Source organism: Labeo rohita, chromosome 21 (assembly GCF_022985175.1).
Source record: "Labeo rohita strain BAU-BD-2019 chromosome 21, IGBB_LRoh.1.0, whole genome shotgun sequence".
Lineage (NCBI taxonomy): Eukaryota > Metazoa > Chordata > Actinopteri > Cypriniformes > Cyprinidae > Labeo > Labeo rohita.
Genome location: NC_066889.1, coordinates 6172375 through 6198008, shown reverse-complemented (window position 1 = coordinate 6198008; position 25634 = coordinate 6172375). Strand labels below are relative to the sequence as shown.

The window sequence follows — 25634 nt, the reverse complement described above, 5'->3', positions numbered from 1 at the left end:
AGCTTACTCTAATATTTTAAATATTAATGTGGTTTTCAATAGATAATACAAGGATTCTAGTAAACAAGATTTGAATACTTAAATGCTTTTTAAATGTGTTTTTTGGTTGTGGGATAGCAGTTTGCACCAGTTTTGTAGCATGCCCATATATGAAAATTATTATATTCACTGTAGGCTTCGCCTACTTTTCTTAATGATATTTACTGCAAGATCATCAGGAAGTGACCATTTTGTTTTCTTTGACTCGTTAGTCAGGAATGGTAATGGAGAATTAATATTCTCGCAAATATTAAATTTGCATCTTTGGATGGAAATGTAGCTAATGACACCTAAACAGTGTAAATTCAAGATGTGCCACTTTTTAACCAAAAAAAAAAAAAAGTGTGGAATGTTGGATACTTTATGGACTAAAAAGAGGCAGCTTTCTTTTCATAGCAGAGGGGGCTTTCTTTTCATAGCATTCATATTGATGATGCTGGATGACAAAATGAGCTTATAAATTCATACACTAAACGTAGTGCATAGTACAAGTGCTTAGTGTGTCATCATTTGGGATTCAACTTCATGTTTTTTAATTTACTTTTGACCAGTAAACAGCACTCTACCTAGCAGCGACCTAACAACCACCCAGAACACTCTAGAAGTGCCTTGCAACATCCTAGTAACCAACCAGAGCTTCCAAAAGCTCAAAGAACAGCCTAGCACCTCATCTCCCTAGGAACCAACTAGCAACTCCATTTAGAAAAGGCCTAAAAACTGCATAGTAGCACCCTAGCAACAACCCAGAACACTCTAGCACCTATACAGTATCACCTCCTTTAATGCCCTAAAAACTGAGTAAGAACACACAAGTAAGCACCCTGAACACCCTAGTAAGCACCTGACAATGCCAAAGCCTGGCCACACAAGATTTTAAGGTTGTTTGTAAGGCCGATTTGAACCACTGAACAATCGGGGGGTGTGGTCCAATTCGAGGCTTGTCGCAAACTATTTTTTGTCCAACTAACAGTTGGAGGGACGTGGTTAAGAATACTCCGCCCAAGCCATCAAAATGACATCATCAGAGAAAGAATGCTGTTCTAGAGTGGAAGCATATGTTCAGATTTTGTTTTAAAGATTACCAAGATAAACTATTTTTTTCAGTGAATTAACTTGCACGGATTAATTGACCCTTTGCAAGGCCTGGCCCTTTGTTACTGTTGCTATGTCCGACAAGCCATGGCGCTCTCAGTCCAAACATCATGTTCTCACGCAGTGTCATTTTTTTAACGAAGGTCAAACAATAAATACCAACCTAGGCTTTCTGGAAATACATGCTTTTATATATATTTCTGAAACGTTTCTTGGCAAGTGAAATGTCCACAGAGTGTTTGTACAGGCATGTATTGCTGCTTTTTTATTACACTACTTGAGGTATGTATTGTGGCTGTTTAGAACATAGATATGTATAGATGCCCCATTCGATCACTCCAAGCATGTAGATGCGTCCGCCATCTTGTAATGGTCAACTTGACGTCGTTCACCATGCTACAGGTTTGCAGACCAATCTACCAAAATGTGGTAGTTTCGGCAGTATGTTTGGGCTGATCACCTGTCAATCAAACTCCCTGCGAAGGGTCAATTGTTCACCTTAATACTATCAATGTAAATAGTGTAAATTCTGATTTCATGAGGACTTTAAATGTTTAGTTGTCGATGGTTTCTCCTCAGGATCATTGCACAGTAATGGACGTGAATGTTGTTTACTTTTGTGGCTTGGAATGTAGACACCATCTAATTGTTCTTTATATTTAATTACTAAGATATGCTTTGTGACAACACTTCCCCTCTGAACCTCCACACACACAGAAAGGTATACACATGTACATGATTTTACATTGAATATAAAAAAAGCATCTATCAGTAGAGGAATGACGTAATCTTATTCCTTGCCAACAGCCTGAAACACAACTAGTGCTTGAACGCAGACTTTTTGGCAAAACTCCTCCAGACCAAACAAGGAGTGCTAGACAATCTGGGTTTAAAACTCAGCAAGGGGTGGGGAGGGGGATATGGTATCTTTCCAGAAAACCCCCTTGGTTTCTTTACAAAACTTTGACACAAACTGCCAGAATGTATGTATATCCAAGGATCTAACAATATAACAGGCAGATGCCTACAGGCAGTATTCAACAACCTATATGGAGTGATACCCTTGGAGAAGAAACAATATCATAAAACATGGAAAAAAATGATAGCAGTTATAACAAATGACTGTCAAGATAGAGGAACATTTTAAGTTAGTGAATGACGTTTACAGCAGCTTTAGCGTAATGTCTGACTCATACTCCTATTGTCAGATCTTCTGGACGTCATTCAGCCTAAAAGACTGTTTGAAGTTGAAGTACATTGAAAATTATTGCCTATTAAGGAGAGAAACAACTTAATTATGAAAAGGCCATTTATGTATAGGTCCCGGTTGTACGCCTCCATTCTCAGAGGTCCCATTGAACCGTTAAGGATGCTCCATTATTTCAAAAAGTCTTCATGATTTAGCCGTCAGCATCCCAGTTGGACCTAAAGGCTTTGGGGCTACAGGGGTTATTAAAATCTGTGTTGTCAACCTTCAATAATGTGTTCCAACACACACCCATTCAGTGTTTTTCCATCACATACATGATTTCATGTGTTCCTCTGGGACTCGTACGTTAATAACAATAGAGTGATCCCTGGAGCCTGGCCAAATGACTTTAAACCTCAGAGGTAAGCTCTCTTCCTTCTTGAATGATTGAATGATGGGCCCGGTCCTTAAATGTTACTTACACCCCTGTGGCTGGAAACAATATATCACGTAATAACCTTATCTGGAGTGATTTCTTACTGCTTTTGATTGCATAAAAAAGAAATACTCTCCATGAGAATATCTGGCAGACGTTTCTCCTGGTGAGGTAGATGTTAAGAAAGAGAGAGATTTTCTCTCTCCCCCTATCCTCAAATATCTGTCTTTATTTTTTGGCCAACGCTTTGACTCATGTTGGCAGAGGTGACCCAAATAAATGCACTAGCACCAGTCATTTAGGGGGGCTAGGGGTGGGGTTAGAAAAAACAGAAAAAAAAAACATAATGTACAAGACCCAAGTGTGCTAGTTTCCCTAATTACGTAGTGTTCCTCCATCCTTACTTTCTTTTTTTTTTCTCTCTTTCATACTGACCCCCCACCCCTTATCCTTCTTGTTCAAGACATGGGTGTGCAATGATTTGCTTTTGGGGGATAAAACCCACAGTTCGGGACTGGAGAGGGATATTACAGAGCAGGATGGCCTGGAGTAAGGTACCTCTGCTCTTGCATGGATTTCTCCTGCTGGGTTTGTGTAAACCCTCCCTTCAAGGAGGTAAGGTCTTTCCAAACTCATTTGGCTTTTACTATCTTTTTGCATTACAGGTGTACTGCAGTTTTGGCAATAGCATCACATTCTCTTGAAATTAGCAGCATGCTGCTGACAGTGGATGCACATAGCTTGTACTTTGTGGTCTATATTTTGAATGTTCTAGCTACAGGTAAAGGATGGATGAATAAAAAGTAAGAAAGTTGAAATAAAAGTGCTGTACTGAGGAAATGCTGTGGTGTATTGTTGCAGGATTTATTTTGTCAGTGAAATTTGACTCAGGTCTTGTTCTTGCATGATCTTTACATCTTAATACTTAAAGCTTTATGATGGTGAGGCAACGTAAAGTTACAAGCTGTCCATTTAAAACAATCTGAGATAGCATTTTGTATTACTTTTTTTTATTATTGGATAAACTAAATATTAGTAAAGTATCTAACATGTCAGTGAAACATGATGCATTCGCATTTGGTTAAAGTTTTTAATGTAATTTTGAGTTTAATTTGATTTCATCACAAATAGTACTCCATCCAACCAGATGGATTTTGATTAAAATAAATTACATTAATTTGAAGTCAGTGTTTATGTTTATGGATATGGTTTCCACTTGCCATCTCTTATTCATGTAGAAATAAAGATCTGATGAAATTCTAATCCAGATCATTACATCATATACTAACAACTTTCAAGCTTTTCCCAGTGGGTTTGTAGAACAGAGGACTTCATATTTTTAGTTACAAGCTCTTGGAAGAGGTCACATATAGGATGTTGTTCTTCATATGAATCACATCCATTCTCTGTTCCTCTGTGCCTCCAAGAGAACACAGAGACTGGAAATATATTCTGTGCTGTTTGAGGCTTCACATGAAAGACTAGATGGAAGATTTGTTAGAACCGTCTGGGTATGTGGCATCATCACTGAGTAAAGGACAAGAATGGTTCTCATAAACTGATAATGTGTTGCAGGAGTTAGATCCTAATATGCATCATCTGACATAACAAATAACAAAGAACAGGTCTGAAGTGCAAACAGTGATGTTCACAGCTTTTCAGGAGACTTGGTAGACTTATCATTTCAGATTTCTCAAATACATACAAAAACACACAACTAAATGCTTCCTTATTTTTTTTTATCTGGCGTGCTATCCTGCACAGGACATATTAATAAAGGAATTTATTAATGTTCACTCTCTCTCTCAGGAATTTACATACCAGCTGGTGCAGGGGGAGGAACTGGAGCTGGATTAGGGGGTGGTCTTGGAACTGGAGCTGGACTTGGTGCTGGAACAGGTCCAGGAGGTGGATTTGGTGCTGGAATCGGAAGTGTTGGGCCAGGAGTTGGTCCTGGAGGAGTTGGAACAGGATTAGGTCCAGGTGCTGGTCCTGGTGGTCTTGGAATAGGGCCAGGAACTGGCATCAGACCTGGAACTGGTAAGCATTTACATTTTATCTGCAATTAGTGTCCATAGCTTCCATATCAGTGCTATAACAATCTTTAATAAATTGTATTGTATTGTGTATATATGTATGTATGTACTGTATCTAATTATTTCTTTTTTTCAACCAGGAGTTGGTGGAATACCTGGTTTCAAACCAGGAAAGACAGGAGGTGAGTGGTTAAATCTCTCCTAATTAGTCATTTTAAGTTTGTTTACATTAATATTTACTTGTCTAACTTGTAATAGGCTATGGCATTGGTCCTGGGGGGCAAGGTGCTGGACTGGGTGCTGGTGGACTTGGGGGCGTTGGGCCTGGTGCTGGAGGTCTTGGGGGAGTCGGGCCTGGTGCTGGAGGTCTTGGGGGAGTCGGGCCTGGTGCTGGAGGTCTTGGGGGAATTGGGCCTGGTGCTGGAGGGCTTGGTACAGGAGGACTTGGTACTGGTGGATTAGGCACCAGAGGCCTCGGAACAGGTTGATGAAATTTCCTTTACATATTATGGTACTGTACTGTACACATATTTAACTACTTGGGGACATGTTATTGTGGCACAAAAATGATTTGATGAATTGATGTTTTTCACAGGGTCATTTGTCAAGCCACCTAAAACAGGTGAGATATAACGCATGCTAAAAGTTTGGATTCATTGTAACCACGGGTGCCCAAACTCGGTCTGTGTCCTTTTTTACCTCAAACTTGCCTCAACACACCTGCCGGGAAGTTTCTAGTATGCCTAGTATGAGCTTGATTATCTAATTCAGGTGTGTCTCTGAAGGACAGAGGCCCCTCCAGAACAGAGTTTGGGCACCCCCTGATTTTAACAATAAAAATTGGTAGAGACAATGCCTTTACATCAGATGAGAAATTCATTGTGTCAACACAGGAGGATATGGAGGTCTACCAGGAATTGGACCAGGTGGTACAGGCGTTGGTCTTGGATCACTTGGAGTTGGAGGAGTTGGACCTTCTGGCATTGGTCCAGGAGGCATTGGACCGGGAGGCATTAGACCTGGTGGCATAGGACCTGGTGGCATTGGACCTGGTGGCATTGGACCGGGAGGCATTGGACCTGGTGGCATAGGACCTGGTGGCATAGGACCAGGTGGCACTGGTGCCATAGGAACTGGACCAGGAGGTGTCGTACCTGGAGGGATTGGAACTGGTATTGGAACTGGAGGCCTTGGAGCAGGTGATATTTCTCAGAATGTAAATTTACTAATAAGTAAACTTATCTGAACTGTTCCCTAATAGGTTCTGCTAGTCTTTGTGGGATTGTAGAATAACTCTAGTAGATAAGCCAAATAAATACTGCTAAATGGGTGGTAGATATTAAATTGGTTAATAGATTGAGATTGATCTCAAGCACTTTGTTATTTCACTATACTTTATTCTGTCTGTAGGTGCTGGTGGCAAACCCCCTAAACCAGGTGAGTGGGAGAAAACTGCAGTCAATACAGTGTTCACGTAGATTTGCGATTTCAACTACATACATTAAATCTTGCTTCACACAATCAGGTTATGGGGGCATTCCAGGAACTCTTGGAACTGGTGGACTTGGTGGCCTTGGACTCAGGCCAGGGGGTACTGGCCTTGGGGGTGTAGTACCTGGTGGCTTTGGTGTTGGTCCTGGAGCTAGTGGCATTGGCACAGGAGTACCTGGACAAGGTAGAGAAACTCCAATGTTTTAAATTTTGGCAGTCTATTATGTTGATGTTTCTTACAACATATAATTCTATCATTTGTTTATCAGGTTTGGGCACTGGCGTGGGCACTGGTGTTGGAGGATTTGGTGGAGTTGGTCCAGCAGGTGCTGGAAGAGGTTAGAAAATTAATCAAAATAAATGTTAGCAACTATGAATATTTAAAAGCTTAATACTAAATATATTAGGTTCTGATTAGTACCGTTATTTTTCCCCCTTTCCTGCTTCTAGGTGTGGGAGGAAAACCACCCAAAACAGGTAGGCAATCTGCAAGATGTAAGAAGATTTCATCTTCACTGAGGAATTTAAGCTAGCTTCACTCCATATGCATATATATTCACAAACATTATTTTCAGGTTATGGAGGTCTTGGTGGTTATGGCCCAGGAGGTATAGGACCTGGTGGCATTGTCCCTGGTGGTGTTGGACCAGGTGGCGTCGGACCAGGTGGCGTCGGACCAGGTGGCACTGGACCAGGTGGCATTGTCCCTGGTGGTGTTGGACCAGGTGGTGTCGGACCAGGTGGCATTGTCCCTGGTGGTGTTGGACCAGGTGGCTTCGGACCTGGTAAGACATTTTTTTAATCAACAGTAGAAACAAGAGTTTTTTTATTACCGTCTTTGTTATGCTGTTCATAGCACTGTTTGATAAAAAATAAAACAATTTTGCCTTGTCACAGGAGCAGGCAGAAAACCTGGAAAACCAGGTATGATGTGAATTAAAAAGTATACTGCAACTACAACAAAAAAGTGTGCACTCATAATTAAAATCCATACATTGTTTTTGCTGTGAACATCACTATTTCTTATTAATTCTTAATAATTGCAGTCTGAAAGCTGTGTATTGTCAGTGGTTCAAAATGCATTTACCTCAGATGGTCTACATTTAGGTTATGGTGGGCCTGGGGGTTTTGGTGGTGGACCATTTGGAACAGGAAGTCTTGGAGCAGGTGCTATTCCACTTACACCGGGAGGTGCTGGAACAGGCTACCCATCAGGTGGTAAGAATATACTTCCTTTCCTTCTATGTTGTAGATATGAAATAATAACAAAAGTAAGTGTATTTTGAGGCAGTAATAAAAAAAAATCATATTATCTGCTGCTTTAAAAATGGAATGTGTTTTTAGGTGGCTATGGTGGGCCCGGAGGTCTTTATCCTGGAGCTGGAACAACTGGTCAGAAACCACCAAAACCAGGTAATGCTAGATGGTAATGTTTAAATAAAGGTGTGATACTTGATAAAAACGTATTTGAAACTACACAAATACATGTTGGATTTGATCCTTGTTAAATAGGATATGGACCTGGAGGTGCAGGAATTGGTCCAGGTGGCACAGGACTTGGACCCAGTGGTGCAGGAGTTTTGCCTGGAGGTGTAGGAATTGGACCAGGTGGCACAGGAATTGGACCAGGTGGTGCAGGAATTGGACCAGGTGGCACAGGAATTAGACCAGGTGGTGCAGGAATTGGTCCAGGTGGTACAGGGATTGGTCCAGGTGGTGCAGGGATTGGTCCAGGTGGCGCAGGGATTGGTCCAGGTGGCGCAGGGACTGGTCCAGGTGGCACAGGAATTGGACCAGGTGGCACTGGAACTGGAATTGGAGGAGCAGGAGTTGCACCTGGTGGAGGTAGGTTTTGAGAGGCATAACTCTTAAGCTACTGCTGTTTGCAGTTGTTTGCAGCTTTTCATCTTTCCAACCTTTCAATCCTTTATGGCTCCTAGCACCTTTTCTCCCTCAAACTGGCACACCAGGAACTGGGACAAGCATTGGGGGCAAAGTCGGAAAGGCTGGGAAGGCACCAGTGCCAGGTAACTGCGTCAAACTGATGGAGCTCCTGTTTTGTTGGAATAGTTTTATCAAATCTTTGACAAGAAAGCACTGTTTAATATTTCCTCTTTAGGTATTGGGATTCCTGGGCTATATCAAGGGGGTATAGTTCCTGGACAAGGTGAGTGACTAAACTATTTGACATTTACGACATTTTCCTCTGTTTGTAGAATATTTATACAAATATGACATCTACATTTTTATATGTAGGTTTTGGCGGTAGAGGCATTCTGCCAGGTGTAGCCACAGGATCTCAAACTGGTAAGCTTTATGTGGTTTTCTAGTTTTATAATTTATAGCTTTATCATCAAGCAATTAAAATGTTTTCTGAGGATCTTTTTTCTATTTTGTTGTTTATAGGGCAGCTTGGTCAAGGTGCACTTGGAGCCAATGGTAAAAAATTACTGAAAGAACAGTTCTTTCAATAAAAGGTACGAAAACTAGTTTTAACAGAGCTCATTTGACTTTTCTTTTGCAGGAGGCCGCGGAGGATTTGGTCAACAAATACCAGGCGTGTTCCGTGGATATCCTCTTATATCACCAAAGTCTGGAGGTAGTATGCATTTGAAAATCCATCTCTTTATCCATTGTAGTTATTTACATTTGAGATCAACCAACAGAAATTATACTTGCCTGCCAATTTAATTAGCTACTCATTTTTAAAAATAAATTTATTTGCTGTTTGATTACAAAGTTTTAGAGTATTTACTTTACTTTCTTACCTCATTTAAGGTACAGGCGCTGCAAAGTCTCAGGCTAAAGCTGCCAAGTATGGTAAGTCATGCAGAAAAAAATTTAAGACCTTCTTAGGAACAAGAATTTCAATATATGTCTAAACGACAAGCTTGATGTTCATCACTCTCCTTGCAGGGGCCGGTGGTGTTCCTGGTCTCGGTGGTGGGCTTGGTGTAGGAGGTATACCTGGTGCAGGTGGTGTTCCAGGCATAGGTGGCGTACCTGGTGCAGGTGGTGTTCCAGGCATAGGTGGCGTACCTGGTGCAGGCGGTGTGCCAGGCATAGGTGGCGTACCTGGTGCAGGCGGTGTGCCAGGAATAGGTGGTGTTCCAGGTGCAGCTGGTGTTCCAGGTGTTGGAGTCATTCCTGGAGCTGGCGGTGCAACTCCTGGTGTCCTATATCCGGGAGCTGGTGGTGCCTATCCAGGGGGTAAATTTCTTATTTATTACAAATAGAGAAATATTTAGGGACTATCTTAAATGCTGAACTTCGCTTCAGTCTTACAATATCCATGGATTGTCTCCCATTAGGAACTGGGGCAAAAGCTCGAAAGTATGGTAAGAAAACTTTCAGATTCATGTTAAATACAACCACCTGGCTTTCATGAAAAATGATAGGTGTAAAGAAATTACAGTAGATACCTTAAATATAAAGCCTTGTAAAAAAAATCTGTTAATGTAGAAGAAAGCCAAATTACACATAAAAAAAGCTAATTTTTCTGGACTGAAGTTTATCATGCAGCATATATAAAACAGAGATCTTAATTTCTATGCAATTTTGGGTTATTTATTTTCTAGCTTCTGGGATAGGAACTGGGGGACTTCCTGGTTCTGGTTTGGGAGTGGGTGGTCTTGGAACTGGAGGACTTCCTGGTTCTGGTTTAGGAGTTGGTGGTCTTGGAACTGGAGGACTTCCTGGTTCTGGTTTGGGAGTTGGTGGTCTTGGAACTGGAGGACTTCCTGGTTCTGGTTTGGGAGTGGGTGGCCTTGGAGCTGGAGGACTTCCTGGTTCTGGTTTGGGAGTGGGTGGCCTTGGAGCTGGAGGACTTCCTGGTTCTGGAATTAGTCCTGAAGGTATCCTGAAAAAATAATATTAGTATGAAAATTACCTTGTTTTCTTGTTAAAAATTGTTATCATTAACAGCACAATGACATATATTATTCTTCCATGTTTTAGCATATGCTGCAGCCAAAGCAAGAAAATATGGTACGACTTTATATTTCACATTTTACAATTAAAAACAGATCTTGTTTATGTCAAATGAACATTAATATGCATAAATATGCATTTTTGCTCAAGTACAGGGAATGCCATCCCTGCTCCTGGACAGTTATAGTATGTTAACTCCAACTCTAATCAAACACACCTAAACCAATGTGCTGAGGATTACTTGAAAATTGCAGCAAGGTGTGTTTGAACAGGGTTTTTATTTATATTTCCATCCTGATCATAAGGATGAGTTTCATCAAAATTTCAGATTTAGTTTTTGCCTCTATTGTTTGGCTCCTCCTTTTCAAGTTAAAAAAGAAAATAATTTTAACATGGCTCTTAATGATTTAGTATACCATGTGTATTGTATACCCAACATCAGGGCTCCTCAACTATTGTCCCACTGGCCGAATTCAATCCTAATAATTTGTACATAAAATCACAGTGTGATATATCACTGTGCTCAGATTGTATGATTTCATTTCATATATAATTTGTAAAATTCTACCACAGTGACAGAATCTTTGGAAATGTAAGACACTGATATTCACTGGTAAATCCATTGTAGCTCAGCTTACTGGAAGATTGCCAGGTGGAACAGCCGGTGTGTCTGGTGCTGGACTTGGTGGACAACCTGGAGGTGGACTTGGAGTTGGAGGGCTACCTGGAGGCGGACTTGGAGTTGGAGGGCTACCAGGAGGCGGACTTGGAGTTGGAGGGCTACCTGGAGGTGGACTTGGAGTTGGAGGGCTACCAGGAGGTGGACTTGGAGTTGGAGGGCTACCAGGAGGCGGACTTGGAGTTGGAGGGCTACCTGGAGGCGGACTTGGAGTTGGAGGGCTACCAGGAGGCGGACTTGGTGGATTACCTGGTGGAGGAGCTGGTGGACTGCCAGGTGGTGGAGTTGGTGGTCTTCCTAGCGGTGGTGCTGGAGGACTCCCCGGCTCTGGAACTGGTACCAAATCATACCATCCTATTGTTTTACATAAAGTTTACAATAAAGTTTTGTGGTCATGTTTAATATGAAATACTCTGTTGCTTTTGCAGGATATGCTGAGGCAAAAGCTCGTAAATATGGTAAAACAACCTTTAATTTAATCCTTCAACATACTGCACTGGTAAATGAATTATGACAGCTTTATTGAAAGCATTTATTATCCAAACTAAATATGATTTTTATTTTTCTAGGTCTGCTTGGTGGAGGTGCTGGTTTAGGCCCAGGCACTGGATTAGCTGGAGGTATTCCAGGTGTATTACCAGGCACTGGTGTCAGACCAGGTGGGGCAGGGGTTATTCCAGGAACTGGGGCTGGACAAGGACTTGTCCCTGGTGTGGGTTATGGTCCAGGAGGTGTACCCGGTGGTGGCCTTGGACCTGGTAGTGTCCCTGGAACTGGATTTGGACCTGGAGGTAAATCAGTGTTTTTAATGAGTTAATACACTAGGCTAAAAAATCTATGAATTTTGCAACATTGACACTGTTACTGAACTGAATTGAATCACCACTGAACTGACTAAAACTGAACTACACCACTGTTTTTAGTAGAGCTGCTTATAGCTGAATTGAACTTGTTTCATAATGAATGAACTTTACACAGTTACCAACACTGAACTGACTGGAGCTGAAAAATTGGCACTATTGTCTTGCTACAGCTGCTTTACAGCTGTATTTGCTTTGGATTTGCTTCGTTTTGAAGTTTGCATCATTGATTTTGTTACTTTCCTGTTTAATACTGTAAAGCTACTTTAAACAATCTCTATTATATAAAGCGCTATAAAAATAAAGGTGACACGACTTGGCATTGTGCCTTATTTTGTACAGACTTTTCTTAGAGTGTAGTTTACTCCCATGCGTACTAGTACATTTTTAAAGAAGGTGAAAGGAGAAAGCGGCAGAGTTGCTAACCACCAGACTTGACTACAAAGTACACTTTATAGCCTCATTGCTATATGTGCCTCTCAACAATGTTTCACATAATTTTCTTCATATTCTTAAGTGCAAGCCACAACAAGACACAAATGCATTGGTATACGTACTGTATAGACATGTGAATGAGGTGGCACAACTGTTTTATAGCCAAGATCTTTCTCTACACAACCGCATACTGAGTTTCGTTTGGCAGTTTACAAATAATGTGCATGGTATGTCAGTCTTTTTGCACAAACTCAAAGACTCATCAACCATAGTAATGCAATGTCATAAGAAAATGATAGCTTCAACCTTTTTTGCAGTTTAATCAAACCCTGGCCAATCTGGAAACCTAAGTAGCATGTCTAGCCAAGCATATCTTCAGATGTTCAGATGACCTTTCTTTTGGTTGGCTAAATTTAGCCATCACATTCTTGAGTACATTCTAATGTCTCTTCAGAGTTATCCAAGTGAATAACTGTATAATTAAATCAAACAGCAATGTAGGTGTGGTTAGAGCATAATACTGATTATCTGCCAGATGCTGATTTTATGCATAAGTAGTATTTAGATACTCTGCTCTTCTTTCTGTGTAGCTCACCAATGACCACATTGGCCTGGCCAAGGTTTTTTGAGGTGACATTTTGACGTTGTAGAATTTTTATTTATTTTTTTTTAATAAGAGGAGGTTCCCACAGAAGCAAAACTGGTCTATAATGATCTTGCTGTGCTCATATTTGAATGCTTTGTAGAAATGGAAGTTCAATGTCTTATAATAATAACTGCACATAGCTTAGCACTGCCAAATCGTATTTCTCTAATATTGACTTCTTATGTTCTAGGATATGCTGGGGCCAAAGCTCGCAAATATGGTAGGGAGAAGTTAAATAATCTCCAATTTTTAGTGTCCATGTAGAAAAATAAAAATGATAAATTACATTTTATCTATGCATTTTGCAAAAAGGGCTTACTGGTGGAGCTGGTGGAACAGGATTGCCTGGAGGATTAGGAGGGTCACTTGGTGGTGGAACAGTGCCAGGTGTTGGAGGTGCTGGAGGAACACCAGGTGGAGGAATTGGACCTGGGGGAGCACCAATTGGCGGTTATGGACCAGGAGGGGTACCTGCAGGTGGTTACGGACCTGGAGGGGTACCTGCAGGTGGTTATGGGCCGGGAGGAGTACCTGCTGGAGGATATGGACCTGGCTCTGGAGGTATGCTGGCAAACATTATATTGCATGTAAGCAATTTAGACATTCGGTTTGTTTCCATATCTACATTTATACTTTGTATCCAATGCAGTATATCCAGGAGGATCAAAGGCCCTGAAATATGGTAGGATATTTAAAACCGATTTTGACATCATGTGTTTTTTCTACAATTTGGCATCAACACCCGTTAAATGATTTCAATCCATGTATAGGACTTGGTCTGCAAGGTCAGGTAGGAACCGGTCCAGCAGGAGGATTGGGCACGGGGGCAGGGTCAGTTGGTGGTTATGGTCCAGGGACTGTAGGAGGTCCCGGGTCTGGATTTGCTGGATCAGGACTTCCTGGTAGTGCTGTCGGAGCAGGAAGCAGAGGAGGGCTAGTGCCTGGGTATGGAACAGGTGCTGGAGGTAAATTAAACTAGTCAGAATAGGTATTTTACACAGGAAAATTTGTATTATTAAAACTGTACTTGATCATCTTATCTTTTAAATGAATTACATGTAACATTCTACAGGATATAGACCTGGATCAAAAGCAGCTAAATATGGCAAGTTGAATTACACTACATACACCTGCATGCATGTATATTGCAAGTGCCTCTTGATCAGTGATTAATATACTGTACATTTAATGTTACCAAATATTTTATGAATATAATGATGAAATATAATGTAATATTCATTACTGTATTTTTTCTTAAACAATTATAGTTATAGTTATAGTTTGTGTTTAAAATCAACTTATTATATAAACACAAGGGTAAATATGAAATGTTTGCCTTGAAATGATACAACATTAACAAACATCTAAACACATGCATATCCCGACAGGTTTACCTGGATCTGGAGGTGTCTTGGGAGCAGGAGCAGGAGCTGTACCAGGAGCTGGAACAGGATTGGCAGGAGGTTCAGGTGGTATGTGAAGCAATTTAACATTCAGTTTTTCCCATACAAAAAAATGACAATTCTGTCATAATTCACTCGCCCTCATATTGTTCCAAAATGACATGACTTTGTTTCTTTAGTGGAACATAAGATAATTTAAGAAATGTCTCAGTGTTGTTGTTTTTAATCCATAATATGGAATTCATATAAATTAATAAATAAATACTTCTCTCTTTTTTAGTTCTGCCTGGAGGCCTTGGGACCGGTCTTGGATATGGAGGTAAAGTTTTAAAAGCTTTCAATAGATTGTCCAATACTAATCACTAAACTTGGACCCTGGACCACAAAACCAGTCTTAAGTAGCACAGGTATATTTGTAGCAATAGCCAAAAATACACTGTATGAGTCAAACTGATCAGTTTTTCTTTTATGCCAAAAACCATTAGGATATTAAGTAAATGTTCCATGAAGATATTTTGTAAATTTCCTACTGTAAATATATCGAAACCTTATTTTTGATTTTTACTATGCATTGCTAAGAACTTAATTTGCACAACTTTAAAGGTGATTTTCTCAATATTTGCATTGCATTGCATTGGTCTAAGCATTGGTGGGTGAACCAATTTTTTTCATTTCATTCCAAAGGGTATGCAGGAGGACAAAAACCACCTAAATATGGTAAACCACTTGTGAAACTTAATTTTTATAATTAAAATATCACATGTATACTGGTTAAAAATTGACCCTATGCATCTCCATCTAATAGGACTACCAGCTGGTGGGGTCGGAACTGTGTTGGGTGGATCGGTACCAGCAACAGGTGGAACTGGGGCCACAGGAACTGGAATTGGAACTGGTGATGACAACTGCTAAAAGAGGTCTAAATAACAGTTAATAGATACAGATCGGAATTTGTTTACATGCTCAACATTACATCATAGGTGGTGTAGGTGTGGCTGGAGGTACACCAGATTCAGGAACCAAGCCAGACAAATATGGTGAGTTGGTGATCTATGGTTATAGCATCTAACAATCCATAACTCCAGTAAAATTCAAATTTTCAATTTAAATCCGGGGGGACCAGGCATCATAGGAGGAACACCAGTTCCAGGTAGTACAGCTGCTACCGGCACAGATCGTGGAGCAGGACCTAAACCTGGAGTTGATGGAGGTAATGCAGTTAATTTGGAATGTACTTAAGATACACATATGGGACGTCCATAACAGAGTCATAACTATCAGTTTTACCTGTTCCATGATAGTGGTAGGCAGTCCTGATGGTTCAACTCGTGGTGCTGGAGAAGGTCAAGTTATTTCCTCTTTTCTTTTTACTCTATTATAGATATTTATATATGTATCTATTATTTATTTTACCTATTAATTTGTGTGTTACTGAATTGTAACTTCAACGTTTTGTTGAAAACACAGGTGGTACAAAAGCTCCCAAGACTGGTAAGAAATGTTTATTTTTTTCTTTCTTCTTCTTCTTCTTTTTTTTTTTTTGGTTTTGTTTTGTTTAGTTTTTTAACATCCCATCTGATCCCATACATCTAGGATAAAACAACTGTCCTTTTGACATTATAAGAAAAATTTAGCAGGTGTTTCCACCTTTTAGCCACCAGTTTTATTTTGTGATTATTTCAGAATCTGGCGGACCAATAGAGGGATCAGGTGGGTCTATTGGAGGTGGTATTTTAAGTTGTATTTCAAATTTTTTAAAAGGACAGAAACTAAGCCGTATGTAATCTTTTTCAGGTGTTACTGGTGGGTCCATTGATGTTGATGGACTTGATGGGGTTGCTGGAACAGGAATACCCATCTTAGCTGGAGAAAAACCAGGTACTGTAGACATCATATTGATTCTTTGGATTTTGTCATGTACTTTTGGTCACTGTTTGGTTTTCTCTTTGTCTGTACCTCATATTTAATTGGCATTTAATAAAAAGTATACACTGCAAACCCAGACAAGCCTGAAAAGATTATGTTTGTTCAGACACAATCTCTGTTTTGTCAGAATATGCTTTTAAAAATTACTTTTTGGTCCACAGTAAAAAGCAAATCATTCAGGCTTTTGAGTAAATTGTGTCAGAACTTTATTCCCTGCTGGAGAAGAAAACCAATTTGTGATGGAAACATCACAGAAATTGTAATGGTTTTACTGGTTATAATGGTAACTGTTCTGGCTTCAATGGAAACTGTAATGGTCCCTCCCTGGTAAAAAACCAGCATATGCTGGTAGGTATGTTTTGATGCTGGAATGCTGGTTAGGTAGGTTTTGATGCTGGTTTATGCTGGTCCTTAGCTGGTTTAAGCTGGTCCTTTGCTGTTTTTTGCTGGTCATGTTGCTGGTCAAGGACCAGCATGAACCAGCAAAGGACCAGCATAAACCAGCTAAGGACAAGCATAAACCAGCTAAGGACCAGCATAAACCAGCATCAAAACCTACCTAACCAGCATTCCAGCATCAAAACATACCTACCAGCATATGCTGTTTTTTTCACCAGGGCTGTTGGTCTTTACTGGTAATTTGTCGCCTTCTGTTGGTGGCTTGTTGAAAGAAAATGTCCCAAAACACACTACAGGAAACCTTTTTTAATGGTTAATAGTTGATGGTTTGCAATGTATGTAACGACATTTGTAGCGGAAAGCATTAGAATTATCATTATTATCGTTGCTGTGGTGGTGGTTGGCAAACTATTCCTAAAACAAGCTATTCATATTTATAGTGGAATTAATATTATTGTCGTCTATGTACTATGTAACATTTCACATAAATGCATATCAAAATTATCAAATCATTGATTTGCTTATGAAGTGTTGAAAATGGGTTTCGAAGAGATACTGGTGAAAAAACCAGCATATGCTGGTAGGTATGTTTTGATGCTGGTTGAAGCTGGTCCTTCACTGGTCTATGCTGGTCCTTGCCCAGGAACATGACCAGCAAAAACCAGCAAAGGACCAGCATAAACCAGCTAAGGACCAGCATAAACCAGCTAAGGACCAGCTTAAACCAGCATCAAAACATACCTACCAGCATATGCTGGTTTTTTCACCAGTACGTCAACACAAAATTAATAACTGAATGACAGTTTTTTTCTTCATGTTTTAGGTGTGACTGGAACTGTACCAGGTTTGTATTTAGCTTTTAGTTGTACTATACTGTAAATGAACACTCATTTTTTAAGTGGGAGAATTTATTTACCTTATAGACATTCTCCCTTTTTAGGTGGAACTGGAGTGCCACGACCAGAGAGTAAGATCTGTCTTTGTAATATGAAAATGCATTTCTGACCTCACATATGTGATCACTGAGCTACAGATTATGTTCCCTGTTTCCTATTTTAGTAGTTGGTAGAGTTAGTGGAGTTCTTCAGCCGATTTACACCGAAATTATCCATCTACATCATGTTCAAAACTTGTTAATGTTACGACTCCCTCTAGTGGTGGAGGAGTCTCTTGCATGTGGACGTAGGCCTGGTAGCTTATTAAACTTATTCTTTTGAAATTTACTGAGCTTACTAATACTTTTTTTAATGCAAAGATATTTTGCATTAACAATTCATGCATTGACAAAGCAACTTTTAGTTTATAACTATTATATTTTTTTCCAGAGGCTCAAGGTTAGTGTTAGATATAAAGTAGCAAGAGTGAGCATTTTCATTAGTTCCCTTTAAAACTTCCTATTTTAGGTTTTATCAGTGGTGTTTTTTGACTTATTTTTAGTTTATATAAAAATAAGGATTGTGGTTAATATCGGTTTAAGAGGCTTTAATGCTTTATTCATTCATAAATGTATGTCCCAGTGTGACTTAATTACTTGAAATAATGTTCTTCTTCCTTATAGGTGATATTGAAACACTACCAGGCGCAAAACCAATAAAACCCCCAGGTACTTCCTGCCATTCACTTTAATCTCAGTATATTTGGGCAAGCAGGTGCGTTTTTATTTGTAATAATATTTATTTTGTTTATCTTACTGTAGGTGTTGGAGGTGGAGCCATTGCTGGACGTGGAGATACTCCAGGCACTATTGAAGGAGGACCTGGAAGTGTAGGTGGTGGACAAGGTGGAGTTGGTGGAGGACCAGGAGGAGTTGGTGGAGGACCAGGAGGAGTTGGTGGAGGACCAGGTGGAGTTGGCGGTGGACCAGGAGGAGTTGGTGGAGGACCAGGTGGAGTTGGCGGTGGACCAGGAGGAGTTGGTGGAGGACCAGGTGGAGTTGGTGGAGGACCAGGAGGAGTTGGTGGTGGACCAGGAGGAGTTGGTGGTGGACCAGGAGGAGTTGGAGGAGTTCCAGGAGGAGTTGGAGGAGTTCCAGGCGGAGTTGGTGGAGGTCCAGGCGGAGTTGGTGGAGGTCCAGGAGGAGTAGGAGGAGGTCCAGGAGGAATTGGGGGTGGAGTTAAACCCCCCAAAGGTGATTTACCATGAAAATCCTGATCTGTTAAATGTCTATTAGCTTGTTTTTGTGAAAAAAGATTATAATATTTTGTAATATAGTATAATATTATGTATTATAATCAGTGTGCTTCTTCTAGTTTACACTGGTACAGGTGGAACTGGAGCTCTTGGAGTTGGAGGTGTAGGTGGAACAGGTCCAGCTGGAGCAGGAGGAGTTGGACTTCTGCCTGGAGGCGGTGGTTTGCTACCAGGAGGTAGAGCTAAATAAAGTGCACTTAATGTAATATTTACTAAATAATGTAATTAGCTTGTGCCTGTATATAAGAATTTGTAAATCTACTGTAGGTTATGGAGGAGCTGGAGGTTTAGGAGCTGGTGGGCTCCAACCTGGGACTGGTAAGTATTTGTTTCAGATGTAAAAAAAAAAAAAAAAAAAAAAAAAAAAAAAAAAAACATATTCCTGATATTTTTATGTATCAGTTATTCTGAGTTTGCTACATACAGGTGAGTGGGCTAGACAAACCACCTGTAAAAACACACTCTTTTTTCTATATGCACCAGACACCAGACTTAACAAATATTTACTTGCCAATGCACTACAAATCATATTGCACTATTTGCTTTTTAACCTTAAATACCTCTTCTGCACATTATCATGCACAGTTATTATGTAAAGTACTTGTATAGTCTGTTTTAGGTTATGTGTATGTATAGTCAATTATTTCTAGTATAAGTATAGTTAGATTACCGCTTTCAGTAAGTTAGCTATGTATAGGTTTAAAAATTGTCCCTATGTCTAGTGTATGTATGTTTATATTTATGTTTATTTATGTAGCACCGTGGTCCTGCAAGACACAACATTTCGTTCCACTGTATGTCCACACATGTAGCAGAATGACAATAAAGCCTGAATTGACTTGACTTGACTTGACTTATGACAATTATTGTTATTCTGAGAATTGTATGTTTGTATGTGATTTATCTGCAGGCCTCAGGTTCCCCAGTGGGGCTGCAGTGGGCAGCAAACAAGGAAAAGGTAACAGAAAACATCTGTGATAAAAAGGTAGTTTGGTTGTATTTTACACACTGAACTGGAAAGAGTGTTAAATAACAAATTTGTCATTTTGATGGAAGTTTACGGGGCAGCTGGCACACTTGGTGGGCTTGGAGGCCCAGGCGGATATGGAACAGGACCCGGTGGTTTTGGAGGTGGTCCAGGTGGTTACGGTGGTGGCCCGGGCGGTTATGGTGGTGGCCCAGGTGGTGCTGGTGGACTTGGAGGGCCTGGAATTGGTGGTAAGTTTCTGAAGTGTTTATTACTTCTGAAAGTTTGACTACAGACCCTTTTTTACATTTTAAGACTCTTTTTTACATTTTAATATTTAATTTTTTTAAGGGCTTGGTTATGGTCCTGGCGGAGTAAAACCACCTAAAAGTATGTAAAAACCATTAAATCAACACTTTAATAGTGCAATCACCAGTACTTTGTAGGTTAGACATCATTTATAACCACAAAATTGGTTTATTTCATTGTGTTATCAGGCTATGGAGGAGCTGGAACATTGGGTGGGGCTGGAAGAGGAGGACTTGGTGTTGGTCTAGGAGTTGGACCAGGAGGAGCTGGAGGTCTTGGTGGTGGTCTAGGAGTTGGACCAGGAGGAGCTGGAGGTCTTGGTGGCGGTCTAGGAGTAGGACCAGGAGGAGCTGGAGGTCTTGGTGGTGGTCTAGGAGTAGGACCAGGAGGTGCTGGAGGCATTGGTGGCGGTCTAGGACTTGGACCAGGAGGTGTTGGTGGAGGTCTTGGAGGAGCTGGAGGACTGGGTGGAGGTAAAATGCACTTTAATATACATTAAATATACATTTGACAGTAGTGCAATAAAATTGTATTATCTTGGTTCACATGTTTGGTTACAAAAGATGGTATAAAATATAATTAGAGTTCTCATTAAATACTAAAATATATCCATGTGCATCCTAAAATACATTAACTACACATCTGTGCCATAAATAGCTAATACTATTATTATACATTTTTATTTTTTTTAGGTTTAGGTGCCAGATATCCAGGTGTTGGCCTGGGAGCTGGAGCTGGGAAACCTGGGAAAACAGGTTCTTGTTTTATAAAAGATCGATATAATTTATGACTTAATTATGACTTACTTATTATATTTATGAATTACTAATACAATATCATTACATTAGCTTAGGCACCTGAATATAAACTACTAGTCTGGCTTGAATGATGGTAGAAAGACAGCACTTATAAATAAAGAAGTGTTAATAGTATTGAATGTGCCACTTTGGTGTACTTAAAGAAAGTATGCTTTGATTGCAAGTGTGTTATTTCCATAATAAGTAATGTTTCTAAAAGTAAACAGTGTTTCCAAGTGAGTATAAGTACTAAATTTGCACAATATCATTCACCGGGCAATCAGATATGGCTGTGGCGGCATTAAATTGAAACGCTACTGACATCTTTGCTATCATATGATTATAATATTTACGTAGTGTTTTTATTGTAGGGTATGGAGGTTTAGGTGCAGCTGGAGGCGTGGGAGGTCTTGGAGGAGCTGGTCGAGGGCCAGGAGGTCTAGGAGTAGGTGCTGGAAGTCCAGTAGGAACTGGTGGAGGTAAAGTTACATTATATTTAGCATTATGGTTTAAAATTCTTTATTATTATAAGATAAATTCACTATACATAGTGCATGGTTTTTATCAAATTCTTACTCATTTGTCTCACCAACTGAATGAGCATACTGGATGTAAAATTTGGATGGATTATATTTACTTGTGTTTGTTTCAATGTCCTAAAGGCTTTGGCACGGGTGCACTGGGTGGTCAAGGCTATCAGCCAGGTGAGCTATTATATTCTACCTCAGTTCTCCTTGTACCTGTTGGGGAAATAAGGTCATCCATTCCTTCTATTTTCTCTTAGTTGAAGAGCTTTAAAAGAGCAGATATCAGGATACAGAGTTAAATTGGATCTCATCCTTTTTGCCCATCCATTGAAAGTCCACGCAACCAAAACTTTCATGCATTGAAAACTACATATAGACATGGTATAAGTAATTCATATGAATAGAGCAATTGAAACAAGTATTTTTGAAGATACATGATTACTCTATTTGAACAACATATTTCATTTTAGGCTTTTATTCACATAAACACTGATCAACGCACATAAATGGAGCATATCAAATATGGTATGAGGTTTAGGTCAAACCTCATTGGTTTTTGTGGAAGCTTGATCATGTTTGCATGACACACAAAAACAAACCTCATCAGTTCTAGTGTATGAAGTAAGCACGTCTGAGCTAAACTCTGCAGGACACAGGCCCTCCAAGACAGAGTTTGGGCACCCCTGCTCTAGGTATTTAAATGAGAATAAAAGGACACAGGGACCAATTTAAGAATAAAGTAATTTTCATTTTGCAATGCATGTGTTTGGAAAGCAGTGGAAGTCATTTATAAAATGCATAAGTGTGATAATGTACAGTCAGTTTACTTTAATTTCTAACAAAAAAAAGTCACAGCTGACAAAGACATTCAATTACCGTCACATTGTGCATCAAAACATTACTAGAGCAACATTTTAGTGGTGTGTGAATAAACACCAAGTGATGTTTTACTGCACCAGTGTGTTACAATGATCAGTGCAATTCATTCAGAGTGATTAATGAAGAGTTGTGAATATATTATATTGTATTGTAGGTTATGGTGGCACTGGTGCAGGAGGACCTGGAAGTGCTCCACTTACACCTCAGCAATGTAAGAAAATTAATAAATAATAATAATAATAATATAATAAAATTGCAGGTTGGTCTAGACCTGTACATTTTCCACAGCCAATCACAATTATATTTTGCATGTGTGTTGTATGATTCTTTATAGCAAAAGCAGCCAAATATGCAGCTCTTCAAGGCTTTCTAGGTGCAGGAGGCTACAGAGGTACGTAAGCAGATGTAAATTCACTTCTCTCAATTTTTTATGGTCCATACTGCAAAAAAGTGTTGGAAGGGTGACATTTATTTGCACAAGTTCATGTTTTATTAAACCCAAGGAAATCAAACCACAGAACGCAAAGGATCAATTTTAAAATGAAAACTGACAACCAATTACTTTCATAATACACATTCCTAGTCATCTAAATGGCTCTTCAGTGCATGTTATTCCATGTAGGTTTCATGTTATTCCAAGTTTTATATCGACCTTAAAGCTAAAATAAATGTATGAGCCAAAATACCGTAGTAGTTTAGTATGTATGTGTTGTGGTTATTATTGTGAACTAAATCCAAAACAAATATAGTTGCAAGCAGCGATTACCAGGGTTCAAGCGGTTAAGGCATTTAAGCATGTATGGAAAAAGACATTACATATTATGTAGCAAGGATGTACCCACCTAAATCAATAATTAAAAAAGCATTTTTGACAAATCCAAGAAATGTACCATAGAATAGGTTGACCAAAAGTGCCACTTCCCAGGGACACGTTCTCTGTCATACAATGATCGATCGGCACAGCGCAAACAGCCAACACCTGGTTATTTTAGCCAATTTATAAATCACATTGTACCACTGTGTTTTTTTCCAGATTGAGCGAAAAACCTAGGACTAGTTCACAAAAGTAGTTTTTTTTTTTTTTTTAACATTTCAATCATTTAACAAATAATTTGAATGAAAGCAGTAGATCTAGATGCAAAGTTGTTCTTTCCAATTGCTCTCAGACCTTTGGAGCCGTGAGTCGAACAGGCCCACCGAGTATTTTTCCGATCTGTGCTCAAAATTCTTTGGCCAATGGCGGCCATGTTTTTTGAGATAGGCAAATGTCCTTGTAGACACTTGTGGCACTTCAGACCAAGACCGTGCACACCGATTTTCATGTTGATAGGACAAATAGTTTTGCAGTTATGGCCATTTTGGGGTTTTTTTCCCTCTTATAGCACCACCAAGTGGCCAAGCTCTGCAATTTTTTTTTTTCTGTGACCTCAGATTGAGCTCTTACATAAGTTTGGCATGTTACTAAATGTGGTCCTGCCCCTTTCGAACGTTTTAGTGCCCCATTGCAACCATGAGTTGAAAATTTAACTTTTTTTGCTAATTATTGATATTTACTCTCCAGGGAATCTTTACGCACTGGGTTAGTTCTGACCGGGCGAAAAAACCTAGGACTAGTTTGCAAAAGATGCAAAATACCTGAAAATTTCGCTAAGAGCCAAGGATTCTGACGACATCTTGAGCCTGTGACTGACGGTTTTGGAGTTATGTGCGATTTTGTACTTTTGATCACTGTAGCGCCCCCGTCAGGCTGATTGGGGCAAGCCTTGCTCACGTTGTAGGTGGTTTAAGTACCACCATCCCTCCAAGTTTTAAGTCTCTACGACTTCTGGTTTGGTCTGCACAATCAGTTTTACATGGAGGTTGCTGATCCGTGACATTCTAACAATTATAACGCACTACGCACTTGAACCCCTAATAAACACCATTTCGTTACTTGAAATAAACTTTAAATGAAATAAAATTAAAAATAGATATTTATTCTAGCTGCCAAGGCAACATTTGTTATTTTCATTTAGTTTATTAAATTACTAAAACTTGAAAACAATGAAAAAATGATAAATGAAAATGAATGAAGAAAAATGTAAACAGAAAGTATAAAAATAAAAACATTACAAAATATTAATAAAATATAGGTATAATTGTTTCTTGATGTTTCTTTAATAACACTGTAGTTTGAATAAACAGAGTGGTGGCAGTGACAGTGTCTTTTCCTGCAGGGGGCGCAGGATGCCAAGGCAAATACTGCGGAAGGAGGAGGAAGTGAGAAACCAGCTGATAAAAGTGACCTCATAAACAGTGGTGCTACTGCCTGATCTCAAATGCACTTTTTTACAGTTTAAAAGTGCCTCATGCAATATGTGAGAGATTTAGACTTACACTAAAGAATTTTTCAGCCTTATGATTAGATGATATGAACCTCACAAGGCACTCTTTGCACTGCCTAAACTCCCTTTACTTTACTTATGTCACTATACATTTTCTAAAAGTTTGCTAACATGGATGCTTGATTTTTTTTTTTTTTACATTTTATTTTCAGCCATTAATGTTCCATTTCAAAAATCCTGCAGTTCCAGATGTGCATCTCTTACGATTTTGCTGCAGTTGCTCGCTTACACTTAGAGTGTATTTAGACACATGCAATCTGGGGACGTGTCGCTGCTATTTCAGGACGAACTGTGACAGTGGGGGAAGCAGCGTCATTAGGCTTCATGTTCTGGCCATCTATCGTAAAGTAAAGGGAGCCTGTTTTCTTTCTAGCTATATGCATATGAGTTCATGAATCCATATTTTGTCTTTTCCAGCATCTTCATTCTTTCAAAGTGTAGTCACATAAAGGAACGGGATCTAGGCTTACCAATTTTAGTCTTATAAGAACAAAATGCTTGTCGTAACTGCAGTAGACAGCATCTAAGTACTGAGGATTATAAGCTGTCTTTAAAGATACCTCAGGAACTTGAAGCGGTTTCTTTTCTAGTATCCTGACCCTAGTAAAACCTTGTTTTTGTATGTTTGTTGTAACTCTTTTTAAATTAAAATGTTGGGTTTTTAAGGTTATCTATGCATTTAACCTAACTCGTTTTGGGGTTTGTAAGCATTGTGTGTTGTGAATGTTGTATCTGTGTTTGTATAACTATTCAAATGTGACATGAAAGTATGATAAACGCAGTTCATCTAGTGAATCTTCTCACATTGTTTACTTTTGTTCTTCACGTTTATGCACTTGTTACTTTGTGAAACTCCAACACATTTTCGTATGACCTTTGATTTTTTTTTATGGGGGGTTTTTATCATCATACATTTCTAAAAATAAATTGTAAAAATGTAAACCATGTTTTGTTTTTGTTTTTCACTCACATTCTACTCTTAGAATGCAGGACTTATTTTGGAACACATTTTTTTAAATA

At 39.4% G+C, this 25634-nt stretch overlaps 1 protein-coding gene across 10 annotated transcripts; it reads left to right on the top strand.

Annotated features, from left to right (window-relative positions):
• Nucleotides 1-3203: 3203 nt before the first annotated feature.
• On the top strand, nucleotides 3204-25409 carry elnb (elastin b). 10 transcript variants are annotated; one of them, XM_051093725.1, is made up of 60 exons: nucleotides 3220-3371; nucleotides 4566-4796; nucleotides 4933-4974; nucleotides 5051-5275; nucleotides 5388-5414; nucleotides 5686-5991; nucleotides 6203-6229; nucleotides 6318-6467; nucleotides 6553-6621; nucleotides 6734-6760; nucleotides 6859-6933; nucleotides 7054-7068; nucleotides 7181-7207; nucleotides 7391-7501; nucleotides 7628-7696; nucleotides 7796-8128; nucleotides 8224-8310; nucleotides 8403-8450; nucleotides 8540-8590; nucleotides 8690-8722; nucleotides 8808-8882; nucleotides 9062-9103; nucleotides 9200-9493; nucleotides 9595-9621; nucleotides 9862-10137; nucleotides 10241-10270; nucleotides 10842-11228; nucleotides 11321-11350; nucleotides 11462-11683; nucleotides 13024-13053; nucleotides 13146-13394; nucleotides 13483-13515; nucleotides 13604-13798; nucleotides 13906-13938; nucleotides 14222-14305; nucleotides 14517-14555; nucleotides 14921-14953; nucleotides 15042-15131; nucleotides 15217-15273; nucleotides 15360-15446; nucleotides 15538-15579; nucleotides 15704-15727; nucleotides 15920-15946; nucleotides 16031-16114; nucleotides 17385-17405; nucleotides 17502-17528; nucleotides 18120-18164; nucleotides 18258-18689; nucleotides 18811-18927; nucleotides 19019-19069; nucleotides 19662-19709; nucleotides 19808-19969; nucleotides 20070-20108; nucleotides 20216-20500; nucleotides 20720-20782; nucleotides 21196-21303; nucleotides 21487-21528; nucleotides 22385-22441; nucleotides 22565-22621; nucleotides 24447-25409. In XM_051093725.1, exons 1-60 carry the CDS (start codon nucleotides 3233-3235, stop codon nucleotides 24491-24493), a joined length of 6183 nt encoding a protein of 2060 aa, XP_050949682.1. In that variant the 5' UTR covers nucleotides 3220-3232; the 3' UTR covers nucleotides 24494-25409. The 10 variants fall into 10 exon arrangements, with proteins under 10 accessions (XP_050949673.1, XP_050949682.1, XP_050949681.1 ...); XM_051093724.1 differs by having other exon boundaries at nucleotides 6859-7068; nucleotides 9200-9295; nucleotides 9386-9493; XM_051093720.1 differs by having other exon boundaries at nucleotides 6859-7068; nucleotides 9200-9295; nucleotides 9332-9493.
• Nucleotides 25410-25634: the final 225 nt, after the last annotated feature.